This window comes from Pseudochaenichthys georgianus, chromosome 21 (genome assembly GCF_902827115.2).
Source record: "Pseudochaenichthys georgianus chromosome 21, fPseGeo1.2, whole genome shotgun sequence".
In the NCBI taxonomy this organism is placed as follows: Eukaryota; Metazoa; Chordata; class Actinopteri; order Perciformes; family Channichthyidae; genus Pseudochaenichthys; species Pseudochaenichthys georgianus.
Genome location: NC_047523.1, coordinates 17,208,827 through 17,222,827, shown reverse-complemented (window position 1 = coordinate 17,222,827; position 14,001 = coordinate 17,208,827). Strand labels below are relative to the sequence as shown.

The 14,001-nt window shown below is 41.5% G+C and overlaps 1 protein-coding gene across 1 annotated transcript in view; it reads left to right on the top strand.

Annotated features, from left to right (window-relative positions):
* Positions 1 to 2,777: 2,777 nt before the first annotated feature.
* The window catches only part of thsd7ba (thrombospondin, type I, domain containing 7Ba), a 198,125-nt gene continuing 186,901 nt past the window's right edge, over positions 2,778 to 14,001 (top strand). The window contains exons 1-2 of the mRNA XM_071207105.1: positions 2,778 to 2,875; positions 9,468 to 9,644. Of these exons, the coding sequence (XP_071063206.1) occupies positions 9,485 to 9,644 (160 nt within the window). The 5' untranslated portion in view covers positions 2,778 to 2,875; positions 9,468 to 9,484. The remainder of the gene's footprint in view (positions 2,876 to 9,467; positions 9,645 to 14,001) is intronic.

The following is a 14,001-nucleotide window of genomic DNA, read 5'->3' as shown; positions in this document are numbered from 1 at the left end:
AGGTTGACATGTAATCATTGGATGTCATAGGAGAGTAAAATCCCAAGCTGCTGCTCTTGGACTGCACTCTTGTCTTTGATATTACTGTCGAAATATGATACAGGCAGTGACAAATCATGGCCATAAACCTTCCAGTTATAATGTAACATTCTCAAACAGCAACCACTAGGGGTGTAACGGTTCACAGAAGTCACGGTTCGGTTCATACCTCGGTTTGAGGGTCACGGTTTGGTACGGGTTCGGTACAACAAGGAAAAGCAACAAAAAGTCCCAAATGCATAATTTCTTTTGCTGTTATTTATTTTTAACAGTAGTGCAAGTTTTGGTATGAAAATAAGGAACTCTAACATTTGGAATCATTAACTGTATTACACAGTTAAAAACAAACCACAAACAGTAACACACACACTCATGGCCATATTATTTATATTGGCTGATGTCAAACAAAAAGGTTAAATAAGCTGTACAACTAAAAAGAATGTCTTGAACATATTAAAATAAATAATAAGACAATAAAATCTGTACCTTTAGGAGCAATGTCTAACATGTGTAATTAACTTGTGAGTGTGTGAGGCCATTATGCCTAAATAAAGGTACTCAAGCTTTACTCTATTTTCAAGTTTTTCTTCAGAAAGATGAGTTTGTCTACGTTGTCAGTAGTGAGGGCAGATCTGTTGGCGGTAACTAGGTCACCTGCCGTCGAGAAAGCCCTCTCGCTGGGGACTGAGACTGACTCGGGTGTGATTGAGCATGTTTGACGTGTTACCACTAGCATACCGCACCGCTGTCGAACAACGCCGACACACCGTCCTCGTCCGATCCACAACTCGCACCCCATCATTGTTGTAGTCCACAGGGAACCCGAAATGTTCCCACACACCTGATTTAAAAGAAGCAGGTGGGTCTTCTAGCTCCTGTGTGTTGTGTGAACTCGCCGTAGCTACTAACTTTTCTTCTTCATGTATTGTGTTCGTTTTGTTGTGTTTTGTTCAATTCAAAAGCTTTATTAGCATGACCATATTTACATACAGTATTGCCAAATCTATGTATAGTTGTAACATCTATACATAAACAAATGAACAGTTATAAACAAACTGCAAAGAACATGTTTTTTTTTACAAGGAATACAGATTCATTTCATTCATATAATACATCAGTGCAAAATAGAATATGATGTATACATAAGATGTGAGACCTGGTGTATCTGCTCATTCCGGTTCCCTCAGACTGTGGCAGGCAGAGACAAACTGTCCTGCCACAATGCAGCTCTCTTTATATTCCCCCAGAAGCATTTTTAGTTTTTCATTTTCATTTTTAAATATTTGAGGATGCTTATGTTTGAGTTTTGGGAAGAATTGTTTCCGTACAGGTTCAAAAGTTGGGCATTGTGTGAGGAATGTCTCCACAGCAGTTCCTCCACACTGTTGGCATGATCGCTCCTCTTTTGGCAGCCATGTTTTCTTGAACCTGCCTGTTTCTATGGCCAGGCTGTGAGCACTCAGTCTGTACTTTGTCAACAACTTCCTGTGTTTAACATCAGTCACTGTGCTCAGGTAGGCTGCCACAGTGTACTGTCTTTTTAGGGCCAGATAGTATTGCATTTTACTTTGTGTTTGGGATTTAGTGTTTCAATAAGTGAGGTAGTTTTGTGTGTGTTTTGTTATAATCTGGTTGACTCTAATAGATGTGGGCTCAGCCTGGTCCTGATCACCGTTTGAACCGGTTTGTGAACAGAGTGTCAGGACCAGCTGAGAGAGGGGACTCTTGTTCATCTCTTGATGCTGCAGGGCTTTGTGGTGGGAGGAGTGGGGCTCACTTTATTTTAGATGTAGCCAATATTTAATTGATTGTTTCTGGATTTGTATTAATAATGGAAATGTGCCTAATTCCACTCTGCAGGCGTTGTTAGTTGTTCTCCTGTCAACCTGGAGGATGCGTTTGCAAAACTCATTGTGAGCATTTTCTATTGGATGATTTTCCCATTTTCCCTGTTTTGTTCTTGTTCTTCATTTGTTATTTACGGGCGGCTGGATTGTAGGCCCAATACCGCCCCCTGGATTATATATTGTAATACTGCCCTGAGTGACAGCCTTTTTTCCCACTCGTAAAAAAAGGCGTATTCGCCGTGTGACTGCACGTGCCGAACCATGACGTCTGAACCGTGACGGTACGGGACGAATACGGATACCGTTACAGCCCTAGCAACCACACTTTGTTCTAAAAAAATGCACAAATGATGCAGACCTTCCCCGAGCAATAACATCAAGTCTAAACTTGGGAAACATAATCATCCTCATTTAAATGCGCAGACACTTTTTCTGAGATAAATAGTCCGAACGGATGAAAGGATTGTAAATCATTCATATCTTTCTTTGCAGTTTGTAGGCTTCTGCAAAGCACGATAGCCATCACCAATGCTTCATGTGAAGGAAATATAATCTTGAGAATGTCATTGTATGAAGTGTCACATTTGACTCGCTGTGGTATAAGATGTTTATATCAATGTGTCTTTGTTCTTTTCTCTTTTGTCTTCCTTTTATTCAGACCTTGTAGCCCAGGCTGACTCTTGTGCCAACCCTGGTGGGAATATCAGTGGGTGGGTACTTGACAGAGGCAGCGCCAGGGAGTTAATTCCACTCTGTGCTGCTGGAGGTGTGACACAGTCCTAGCCCTCTGCACATTGATTCACACAGGATTAAGCCACTGCATGATGCTTCAGGCGGAAGGCCTGGCACAGCTGATTTACTGTCAGACTTAACGTCTTTGGAGGCCTCCTCTGCCCTGCTCCTGTCTTCTGTGGAAGGACTTGGATAAAGCATCTGCCACTGTACCAAGCAGATCACCTAAAGTGATGACTGGCAGTCAACTGGCTAAGGTAAGGCAAATCATGATTAGTCAAATACTTTGTATTTAAGTGTGCTTGCAGTTTAGATGTGTAATGTGATGCTATTTGATCATTTCTGGGTTCTATTCTTGGGAGAATCTACATTATGTTGTCATATCTGTCCCAAGTGTTCATTTTCAATGGTAACTGACCAAAATATTAGTTTACAGCCCTCTTTGTCACTACTGATTCACTTAATAAAGGCACTGGTTGCCCACAAATCTTAAAAAATAAATGTTTTCATCAATGGCCTGTGGAATCATAAAGTCTTCAGGCTTATGATTTCTAAAACAGTATCCCCCACCACCCAAAATATGTCTACTTATTTCTAGATGTAATCCACTGAAGTTTAGACAAAAAGGAGTATCAAAAGTGCTGGGGAAAATCCAAAAATATACAAATCAGTCTGGCAGCACGCTGACATTTTTTAAATAAGCAAATGAAACTTCTTATCAGGTGCTGTGAATATATTTTTAACATTACTCTCAGGCGGCTTCTGCTGCTTATCTGGAGCAGGGAGTCAGTTCTACGATAAATGTTAACGGTCAACCATCTAAATCTTCCTCTAGACATTTGCAAGAGAAATGTCAGTGATGTTAGATGACTTTTGGCATCTCCTCTCAAGCTAAAGCCAAACAATGAACATGATTTTAGTGTACAGGTGAGTGAATCCAATCCTGAATGATTTACTGCAGTGGGGGGGGGGCAGGGGCAGGGAGCTGCGGTAATTCTCGTGAGCAGGAATGACAGAGACAGCAGTTCTGTTCAAACAGCCAGAGTTTGGAAATGATTACTGGGTTTACTGAGGAGAGTCAGTCTGCTGTCTAACAGATCAGAGTCACATGGACACGGTGTGTATGGACAACGACACACACGCTTTTGTCACCAAATGGTGATAGACAGGGCACATAATCATGGCATCAGTACACAACAAAGATAGCAATAGCCTCAAAATGCTTACAATAAAGAAAATGCATCACGTGTTAGATGGAAATTCTAAAATAAACTAAAATAAAAAGTCTTGTGAAATTACATTTAACCTTATCTTCAGACACAACATTTATATTGGACACATTTGAAAAACCCTCGATGACATTTAATAAGAATGTTTTTTATTCTTCACGTCTTTTTCTTCTAACAATCTCAAATATTGCTGTTATGTTAAATACATGACAAGTTATGTTAAAGGTCATGGCCATTTCTACTGATCATAATTCCATTGTTGAGGTATACTAGTATAGATTTATATTGTTCAATGTTCCAAAATCCCTTTGGTTTCTCATACAGCATCTCTGTGTATTCACTCTCTGTGAACGGCTTGTTGGAGCTCCTGCCCCCCCCCCTCCCCTATGAGCCCAGTGTGCTCTGATTGGTCAGCTCGCCCACTCTGTTCTGATGAGTCCACCACCGTTACAGCGGAACATCAGTGTTTGTGTTACAATGGCGTTAGCAGCCAGAAAAGGACACCAGCAATGACAAACAGATGAGAATGCTGCGTGGGGTCTGGGTGCCGTGTTGGCGGGACGTTGCGGGGCTCGCTGCTGCGAGGTGCAGCAGTGTGAGCTGGCTTACTGGTGTTGTTTCCTGGTAGCTGCAGCGAAACCCAGCCCGAAACCAGCCCGAGCACACACACACACCCACAGCCTCGCCGCATCCCGCCGTCTCAGGCTGAGAAATCCGCGGAGCTGCAGCTGAGAAACGTAACGTAACGGCTCCGCGGATTGGTCCTATTGGACCAATTGGTCCATTTGGGTATGGTTACGTCACCATACCCAGGAACAAAAAAATGGAAAATGGAAAATGAGGTGTTCTGGGGCAGCATTGACAGGTCTTTTCTGTGTTAGAGTTTTACTCGCTACAGGGTGTACTTTGAGGGTTTTTGACTCTGCAGACTGTTTACATTCAGAAAAAGCTATATAACACATAAGGGGACGGGTAATAACCGGAAAAGCATGTCATGGGACGTTTAAAGGTGGGGTAGGTAATTTTGGAGAAACCAGCTCAAGTGCGCTAGAATTTGAAAATACACAACCGGAACAAATCTGCCACTTCCTTGCAGAGCCCCTCCTCCAACTCACACGAACGCGCACATGACCAATGAGGGCACGAGATAAGTTTGTGCACAGATGGAAGGCTGACAGGCAGGTAGGCCGTCCAGTTATTTTAGCCGGGCTGATTGGTCGTACGTTTTTTTATGGATTTTTTGTCAAAGCACTTAAGATATTCATTGCTATCGGGATGTTAAGAGCATTCCATGGAATATAACAAAAAGTGCATCTCGAGCCGGTTTTTCAAACTTACCTACCCCACCTTTAAGCGTTAGGCAGCTGTAAAGGATCGTGGTTACATAAAAAAAAGACTTTCATTTGAATTATTCAATGAATTGCCGACTATGATGGGCTAAAAAACTCCAATGCTTCTGGCTATGTAAAGGGAATACTACTTCCTGCTTTGGCACTGATCATTGGCATTGTATGTAAATTGTGAAATGATGACGTAATTCCTAGTATACTGAGCTGATCTGTCTATGCATGCATGTTTTCAATACCTCCTTATTCATCCGTGTCTATTTGTTGTACAGTCATAATAAAAAGTCAGAAGAAGCTAAACCTTTTTGGAAATACACAGTATGTCTCAGAGCTTACATCATCTGTTCAGGCCAAGCAAATATGGAAGTCTTCTTTTTGTTGCAGTTCTGATTAGAATAGAAACTGTGCCAGTATAAAGTAATACATTGGAGTCGGACAGTAACATTGGTCCTGCGGTGAAAGGTCTTTGCAGCTGTACCCTCAAGCCTGTGATACAATGAATACAAAAAGCTGTGTTGTGCATCGCATTTCTGATTGTTTCAATGTTGTCATGGTCATTCTGCCAATGGAAACATCTGCAAAAATCTTTGGGTGAGAATGAATTTCTGTTTTAGATATTGCCAAAGCCAATCAAAAACAATTACATGCACCACAACATGGAGAAAACACTTGCAGCTGTGTTAACCTGAATACTGGATGCAGTACAGAAGGAAGAGCACAGGGATATGGGCATGAATTTATGCTATCATGTGAAGAGAGAATGAGCTGGTTGGCTACATAATGATGTTGAAATCCAGGCAAGAGGTTGGCAACTCTGGAATAGATGTGTAGTGGGATGAAATTCCTTTGTTTCAACTCCAGACAGAACTGGTGTGTTTGGCTTGTTTTTAGAGAGGCGGGTGGACGGTGATTGTTCAGAGCCTCGGCACACCAAATTAGCTTTTTGACATTCATTTCGAAAGATTTGATCAAACATTAATTATGGTGACCACCTGTGAAAGAGAGGGCCTGCTCATCTGTTCCCTCATGGTAGCTGCAGGGTCCTCGCTCTCCGAATCCAGCATGTGAGAAACAAGGACCACCGGAGACAGAGAAGCAGATTGCATTCCATCAGATCACGGAGTATGTAATAGGATGCACAGCAGCATCTGAGCCACACTGCTGTTAGCCAGGTTTTCTGTGACCACTCAGAGCCTGGCAGGATTCCTTTGACCCAGATATTTAGCCGCTTTTTTCTTTTAAAGATTTTTCAGGATAGCCTGCATTCCCCTTTTTCTGAGAGGCACGGATTGAATGAGTCCGAGCTTGAGCTGTATGAACACAATAGCACGTAATTCTTTAAACTGACAGGCTTGGAGAAACAGTAACAGGACAAACCATATCTAACACTGGGGTAATCTCAAATGTCTGTCTTTCAAGAAACAATGCTGGGATGCCTTGGGGTTAGGCTTGCTTCCATAGCTTGTTTTTGTTCCAGACCATGTTTTCCAATCAGTTGTGACATGTTCTTTCAGCCTGTTGAGATCGCTTCTTGTCCCGTGAATAGTCAAATTAGACTGGCTGGAGGGAGGATGTAATCTGGGTGCAGTCAGGTATGGCTTCCAGAGCGGTGCAGCCGGAGAGGTTGGCTAGTAATCAGAAAGCAGAGGTGTCTAATTGGCATATGGCTGCCAGGGTGCCAGAATACTCTGCTCACTCATCCAAACAGCATGAATTCCTGGCATCTCTACATGTGAGACAAAGGCAGCTTGAATAAAACAAAACAATAAAAGTGCAAACCTTTTATTCAAAGTGGATGAGTTCTTTAAATCAGAAAGAACAATAAACCCTTCTTTGAGTTGTAAGAATTCAAATGGTGGCCCCACATGGGCTTGGATGTTTGAAACTCATGCTACAGATTGATTGTAATGACATTAGAAACAAAAGCTGTATGTTGAGTTGCCAAACCCCCGCATTTGAGCTTAAAAGCCCCTCTTAGACACCGAGAGCAAAACACTTTAAAATATAGAATAACACATCAAACTCTGAAGAGAATTGGACAGTCCATCAACACCCAGCATCTGGTATCTCACTTCTGGGCATCACGCCATCTCCACCCTGCAATTCTTTCTCATTAAACACATTTCACCCCTACCAAAATTCAGCTATAGCAGAAAAGGCTAAATATAATTATTCTTAATGAAATCAAGCAAACAAATAATCAAGCCCCCAGCGCTTCCACAGGCACACCATGTGTAAATAATCTTTAATCTGAAATGCCCGCCTCTCAGTAGTTAATCTAGCATCAAATACTCTCTATGATACTAAGTTATTGAGGCGAAATGGAAAACCCACCATGTTGTGGTGAACTGCAAAGTTAAAGCAAGGATATGCAATTTATTTCAGAAGCCTTTATGTTATATTGTTGAAATTCTATTTTCCAGCAATCAATAAATCAAATGCTCTGTTGCAGGCTTGTAATAAGCCTATTCAATTATTTTATTCTGCTCTCGTGCAATGATTGGATGGCCTACCTGCCTGTGTACCTGTGTGTGTTCACATCAAATCAATAGCATTGCTGGTACTAAAAATACCTTTTTGCAGTTTTAATATTTATGTAAATACAACAATGATATCAGTTCAGTTTTTAAGACATTGATCCTAACTCTTACATTTCAACATTGTTATTTATTTAAAAATATTTAGCTATTTATTTAAGGCACATCAATTAAAACCACCCGTGATTAAAACCTCCAGCCTGTCAGTCTGTCACCAGGACAAAGTGAGATCGCTGCCGTGTGTTTTGTTTGTCGTCCCGGCCATTTTTGTATTGCTACGTATGCAGCTTCAATGTGTGAATAGTGTAACTGCACTTGTGACCCCGTTTGGATCGACAACTCACTGTGGCTCATACTCTCTCAATGAGAAGTGCATACATTGATTTAACGTTAAACAAGTTTTGATCAGGACACTATACTATTTTTCAAGAATATATAATAGGTCTCAGATATATACAAAACATGTCTCTGACGTGTTTGGCTCAAAATACCAAACAGATCATGCATTGTAGCATTACCCATAATCCCCTCTGCTTCAGCCCTGTTTCAAAAGTGCTGATGCTGTGTACTTAGCTTGAAATGCTAATGAGCTGCTGCTGGCCACGCCCCTCTGAGAGATGGTTTTAAAATACACAATGGTGCTCTTGGAGGAGATCCAGGTGATAAGGGGGGGGGGGGGGGGGTTACCTTGGTTGGTTATTGGCTAATGGTTGCACAACCCAAAACACATTATGACATCATAAAGTGGCCAAAATTTGATCAGCTCATTTTCAGACAGGTTTTTATATAAATGGATCAGGACAAAAAGTGAGGGAATCTTTTATCCTGAAACTTTCAGAATGTCTTTACACAGCGGGGACACATGTTTATGTATAAAATACATGAAAAATATTTTGCGTAACAGGTGACCTTTAATAATACATCATTGCTATCCAACCCAATTAATGTAATGGTTTTCTTCTTCTTTTCTTCTTCAAAAGTTGCCTAGCACAGCGTTAAATAAATATGGAATCAAAACAACAAACAGTTTATATTTTCCAAGTGCACTCAATATCAATACGCTTTTTTAACTTTTTGGAATACTGCCACAGTGACGCAGCTGCGTTTGTTTTGAGAAAATGAGTCACAGATGTCATGAACATCCTTACATGAATCTCTCAAAGTTTCAGGTGTTACAGATTTAATTCCATATTCATTAACTTGGCTGTTGGTGCAACACAATTAGAGGCCTCGTGATTCCAGGACTAATCCGTAACACTCGTAGGACATGAATTACAGTAGCAGAAGATAGGAATAAATTAGCTGCAATAAAAAGGTACTAATACCCCGTATTACTTCAAGCTTAAAGTCTCCCCTTCCTTCAATACATGCGACCACTTCTACCTTGGGAGGTTGATATTCTCAAGCCTCTCTGACTAATTATTTCTGCTCTATGTGGGATGAGAGGCAGACATGGTATCACACTCATATGATGGATTAAAAAAGAAAGAAAGAAGAAGACCACTATGATTCATGTGCGAGAGAGTATTTTTCACTTTGGAAGGTGAAAGGGAAAGTCATGTTTCTGGGCTGCAGGTTTCAGTGGGACATTTTCTTCACTGCAGCCTGTCTGACACTTTCTCCACTTCCCTCATTTGTACAGAGCGTACCCACAGTCTATTCCTCTGGTTCCTGCGGCCCTTGTGTCTCTCCATTTTTAGGAGTGACTTACTGATGAATTTCATGTTCTTCCCACAGGAGTAAGAGAGGAAGCAATGGGCTGGACTATGGCTCTAAAAGATGACTTTGGGGTCATTTCCTGGACACGGCGAGCTGGGAACTGCCTCGGCTTCTTTCTCCTCTTCTCCCTCGTTTCCATTTCAGTCCAGTCAGACATTGTGTTTCCTAAGGACCGTCATTTCTCATGGAAAGCAGGTAAAATGTCTAATTCTTCTTCTTCTTTGTGTAAATCCACCCCCCCCCCCCCCCTTTGGAATAGTCCAATACAAACATCCAGGTATTTCATCACTGGAGAAATATCAGCGAATGTGCTTACTTATAATTCTACACATTGAGTTATACAACTACACTGAGTTTGTAATTTGCCAAGGTTGCTCCAATGCTCTGCAAAATACTTTTACCTTTATATAGGACACCCTCTCTGAACCTGGTAAGGTTCACAGAGTTGAACTGGAAATGCAGCACATTGGATATGCTATACACACTAAGACTCAGTCTTTAGTTCTCATTATAGGAGACAAATCCAGTCATTTTTAGTGCAACCACTTTTGCGGGCAAAGTAATCCTCCTCTTTCTGATCCACATTGTTGGGGGGCATAAACTTTAGGATGCTAGTGGACATCATCATGCCAGAAGGCCATACGCCTGGACAGTTAGCATATTAATACCTTCTTTCTGGCCGACTATCCATCTCCAGCCCCGTGGTGACAAGCGAGGCTTCAATTGTTAACATAATGAAGTGTGTGCTGCAGTTATGTGACATGGTCAATGAGACATTGTGACCTGGCAAATAATAATGTCATACAATACAAAACAGCATGCTGCACAGTACATTTATTTTGTTGTAAATGTTGAGTCTAAAAATATTGATTTGAACGTGCTTCTTGTGTTTCAAACGCTTTTGTGAGCATCTCTGCAATGTATTATTCACAAACTTTAGCATGTATCTGATAGGATCACGTTTCGATAACATCATTGAAAGCTGATGACCTCCTTACTCTCTTTTTAAAGATATTTGAGGTAATCTCACGATTCATCCTTCACATGATTAACAAATTCAATTCAAAACGCATTTCCGAAAGCAGCTCTAAGAGGGAAACTTGGCCTTCCCACACAACCGCCCCACTTGCTGTGCGATTAGCACTTTCATTTCTCACTCTGTGGTTGGGTAATGACACTGCCCAAGTGATAAAGAGATTGATTAATTCCACTTGAAACAGCGTATGTTCAAAGGGGATGTTACCGGAACACCAAGAGTGAGGATTTGACATCCTTGCAGAGCTAAGAAGGCTTATGGGTTGTTACTTGACTCGAAATAAAACCACTTTCAGAAGGAAATCTCCAACCTAATATCTTTGAATATATTCAGTCATCCATCTCCTTATGACTGTTTGACTCCAGGGGAAACTGAGGCACTGTATCTTCCAACAACAGACACTTCTATTGAAGAAGTTGCACAATAAAAGGTGTTGTGTTGCAGAACGAGTACGTATTTGGTATATTGTAAATGAGCAAACATTCCTCGGAGTCATGTGAGTCTCACTGTTTCTGCGGCAGCTCCAGGCTTTATATCACATACAGTACTACGTTTATGTTGGCAAATTATTTAACTTTCCCATCACCACCATAGACATAATCTTTGAATTCTTAAAATGGCTGACAAGCTTCGTTTTTTATTTTGGTCTTGTCAACGTAGAAAGGATGTGCTCTAAATTATGCACAGCCAACCTATTGTGTGTTTGGTGTGTATATCTAGGCCAGCAGCATTGTGGGGTAAATCTTTTGTGTGAGGCAGCTCCCAGAGCTGTGGCTAAGCTGGGAGCCTCTGGCTGAAAAAGAAAACTGGAGCCTTTTAAGCCTGACCTTCATCAGCGTCTTGGAGAGCAGAATGTAGCGTTGAAACACTGCTGCTAATGGAACTATTATTTAACTCTTTAAAGGGACATTTCAAAGACGACCGCTGTAAACAGCCATACTTGGCATTTTAACAGCGAGGTATACATTTATCAATTACTCACACTGCACTGAGAGGCAGTCCTCCAGAATAGAGGTAAAACCACCATGTAATCATGTAAGGCTTTTTACTTCAACTACATTAGGTAGCAAACCATTTTACATATCTCTGTGTGTGAGAAGAATTCTATAGGAGGCATCACATAAGATAAGGACTTGATGTTGTCGCTGCTTATTAAATCCACAACACATCAGCGCTGTCTTCTGGTAAAGCACAATGTGATTTGCATTGATCTAGAGTTTCTGTTCTAGTTGTTGCTCTGCTGTTCATTGCAAATAACTAGTTTAAGTTTTTGGGGAGAATTGATTTAAGAATATAACGGCAGGCGAGTGAAAATGTGCACACTGTATGTTTTTCCTTTTTTAAATGTTGTTTTAAAATGTAAGGGGTCATATACAGCCTCAGAATGCTGATATCCTCCACAACAGAGCGTTACAATTGGATTTATTTTTGACTTTCATATACATCTGCATTTAAACACAGCAGCAAGCCATGGTGCTCATCCAGAGTCAGCTTTAGGGTGTTTCTCAATGTCGAGGAAGGCTCCTCTAGAGCCACTATTTCAAGGATGTTACGTCATCGAGTCCCGCCCGAAGGACTGTTCCAATGTCCAGGATCCTTGGAATTCTACCGAGTCCGGAGTCCTTCGTTGCGGGAAATTTCGAGGCTGCACATGTGTATCCTCCGCGGTCTTAAAATCCCCACAATGCTTTGTGCACGGACCAATTTCCAAAATCTTTTGTGGAAAATGTAAGGCGGGCCTCTCATATGACGCACACCTGCACACCTGTTAGCCTGTTCCGACCATTCTTCGTTTTCCGAGGCTAGGAAGGATTCTTGCCTCGCTTCTGAAGGACCTGACTCGGAAGACATGTCCTACCAAGGAAGCGTCCTCAACATTGAGAAACACCCAGGTTCTTCAGAAGCGAGGCAAGAATCCTTCCTAGCCTCGGAAAACGAAGAATGGTGGAACAGGCTAACAGGTGTGCAGGTGTGCGTCATATGGAGCGCGATTTCCGCCAAAGATTTTGAAAATTGGTCCATGCACAAAGCATTGTGGGGATTTTAAGGCCGCGGAGGAAACACATGTTACGCCTCGAAATGTCCCGCAACGAATGACACCGGCCTCGGTAGAATTCCAAGGATCCTGGACATTGGAACAGTCCTTCGGCGGGACTCGATGACGTAGTATCCTTGAAATAGTGGCTCTGGAGGAGCCTTCCTCGACATTGAGAAACACCCTTAGTCGTCTGAAGAAGTCAAATCCCCTCTCTGGTTTTCGTTTGGCATCTTTGAAATGAAGTTTTCTGCAGAAAGTCTTTAAATCGCTGAGGTTCACCTATCAGAAGGTATTTGTGTTTTTCACAGCTTAGTTTAACAAACAGGAAAATAGCTGCTTTATTCTTAGACACATCCCAAATGGGGCTGTATTGTGCATCAAAGCTTCTCCTTCTTATAAAAGAACAAAAACACCGTATGGGAATCCAACTAGTTCAAGATAGTGAGGTATCTGTTTCCCTGAGAAGAAACTTTTGATATTCTACATTCTTTCAAAAATACATTTGAAAGTGTGTACAGTTTTAAGACTGCAGTGAACATTTTGATTAGAAGAAAGTATTTGTATTTTTTAAGTATTTCAAGATTCACTTACCTGTTTCATTCATATTTCTTCTGCTTTTAATCATAAAAATGATATCTGTCGTTTTCATAAATCCTGCCAGTGTTCCCTTGAGGGTTGAATAATTAAAGCCGGCTAATGTTCATCGAAATTATGTGGGAACTTTGAGCTGAGGGGCAACGATTTTCAAAAGATTGAGAAATCAATAAAGGTTTTTCTTAATGAGAGGGATCTCTCTCAGCCCCTGATGGATTATTCAAAGAGTTTACAGGGCTGGAGCTCCTGTCTTTCCAGGGGCCTTGTGACTGCAAGAAGAACCCATATGTGGGGTGATACAGTCAGGCAACATTTACATTTCATTTCAGTCTGAGTATATTTCACCACACAGTTGCACCATCAAAGCTGAAATCAAACATCACTGCCGCAGTGAGCTTCTGTTGTTTCTGAAAAATAAGCTCAAAAGCGGCAGTGTGCAGAAACCGCTTCACCAGGACTTCACATTTAACCAAATTGCACTGAATAATTTACAGAGGGCTTTTTCGCTTTAACAGTGGCATTGGAATACAAACACATTAGACAAATGCATTTCTTTAGCCTGTTGCAAGCGTACAATATCTCGTTACACTTATACTATCTTCGTTGTGCAGCAAAGCGCCCTGTCAGCTGTTACTTTCACAGTCCATATTGTACCTTGTGGATGATAACATTGTTTTATAAAATGAGTCAAGCTTGTTTTTCATGGTGTTGCTGGAGGAACAATCCAGAGATCCAACTCTTATGGCGCGTTTCCACTACACGGCCTTGCTCGTTAGGACTGGCTCGCTCGTTAGGACTGGCCCACTTATGGCACGTCTCCATCACAGTTTAGAAACTTGGGTATTATCTATAGTAACGCAGTGTAGGCGGAGCGATCGGCTTGT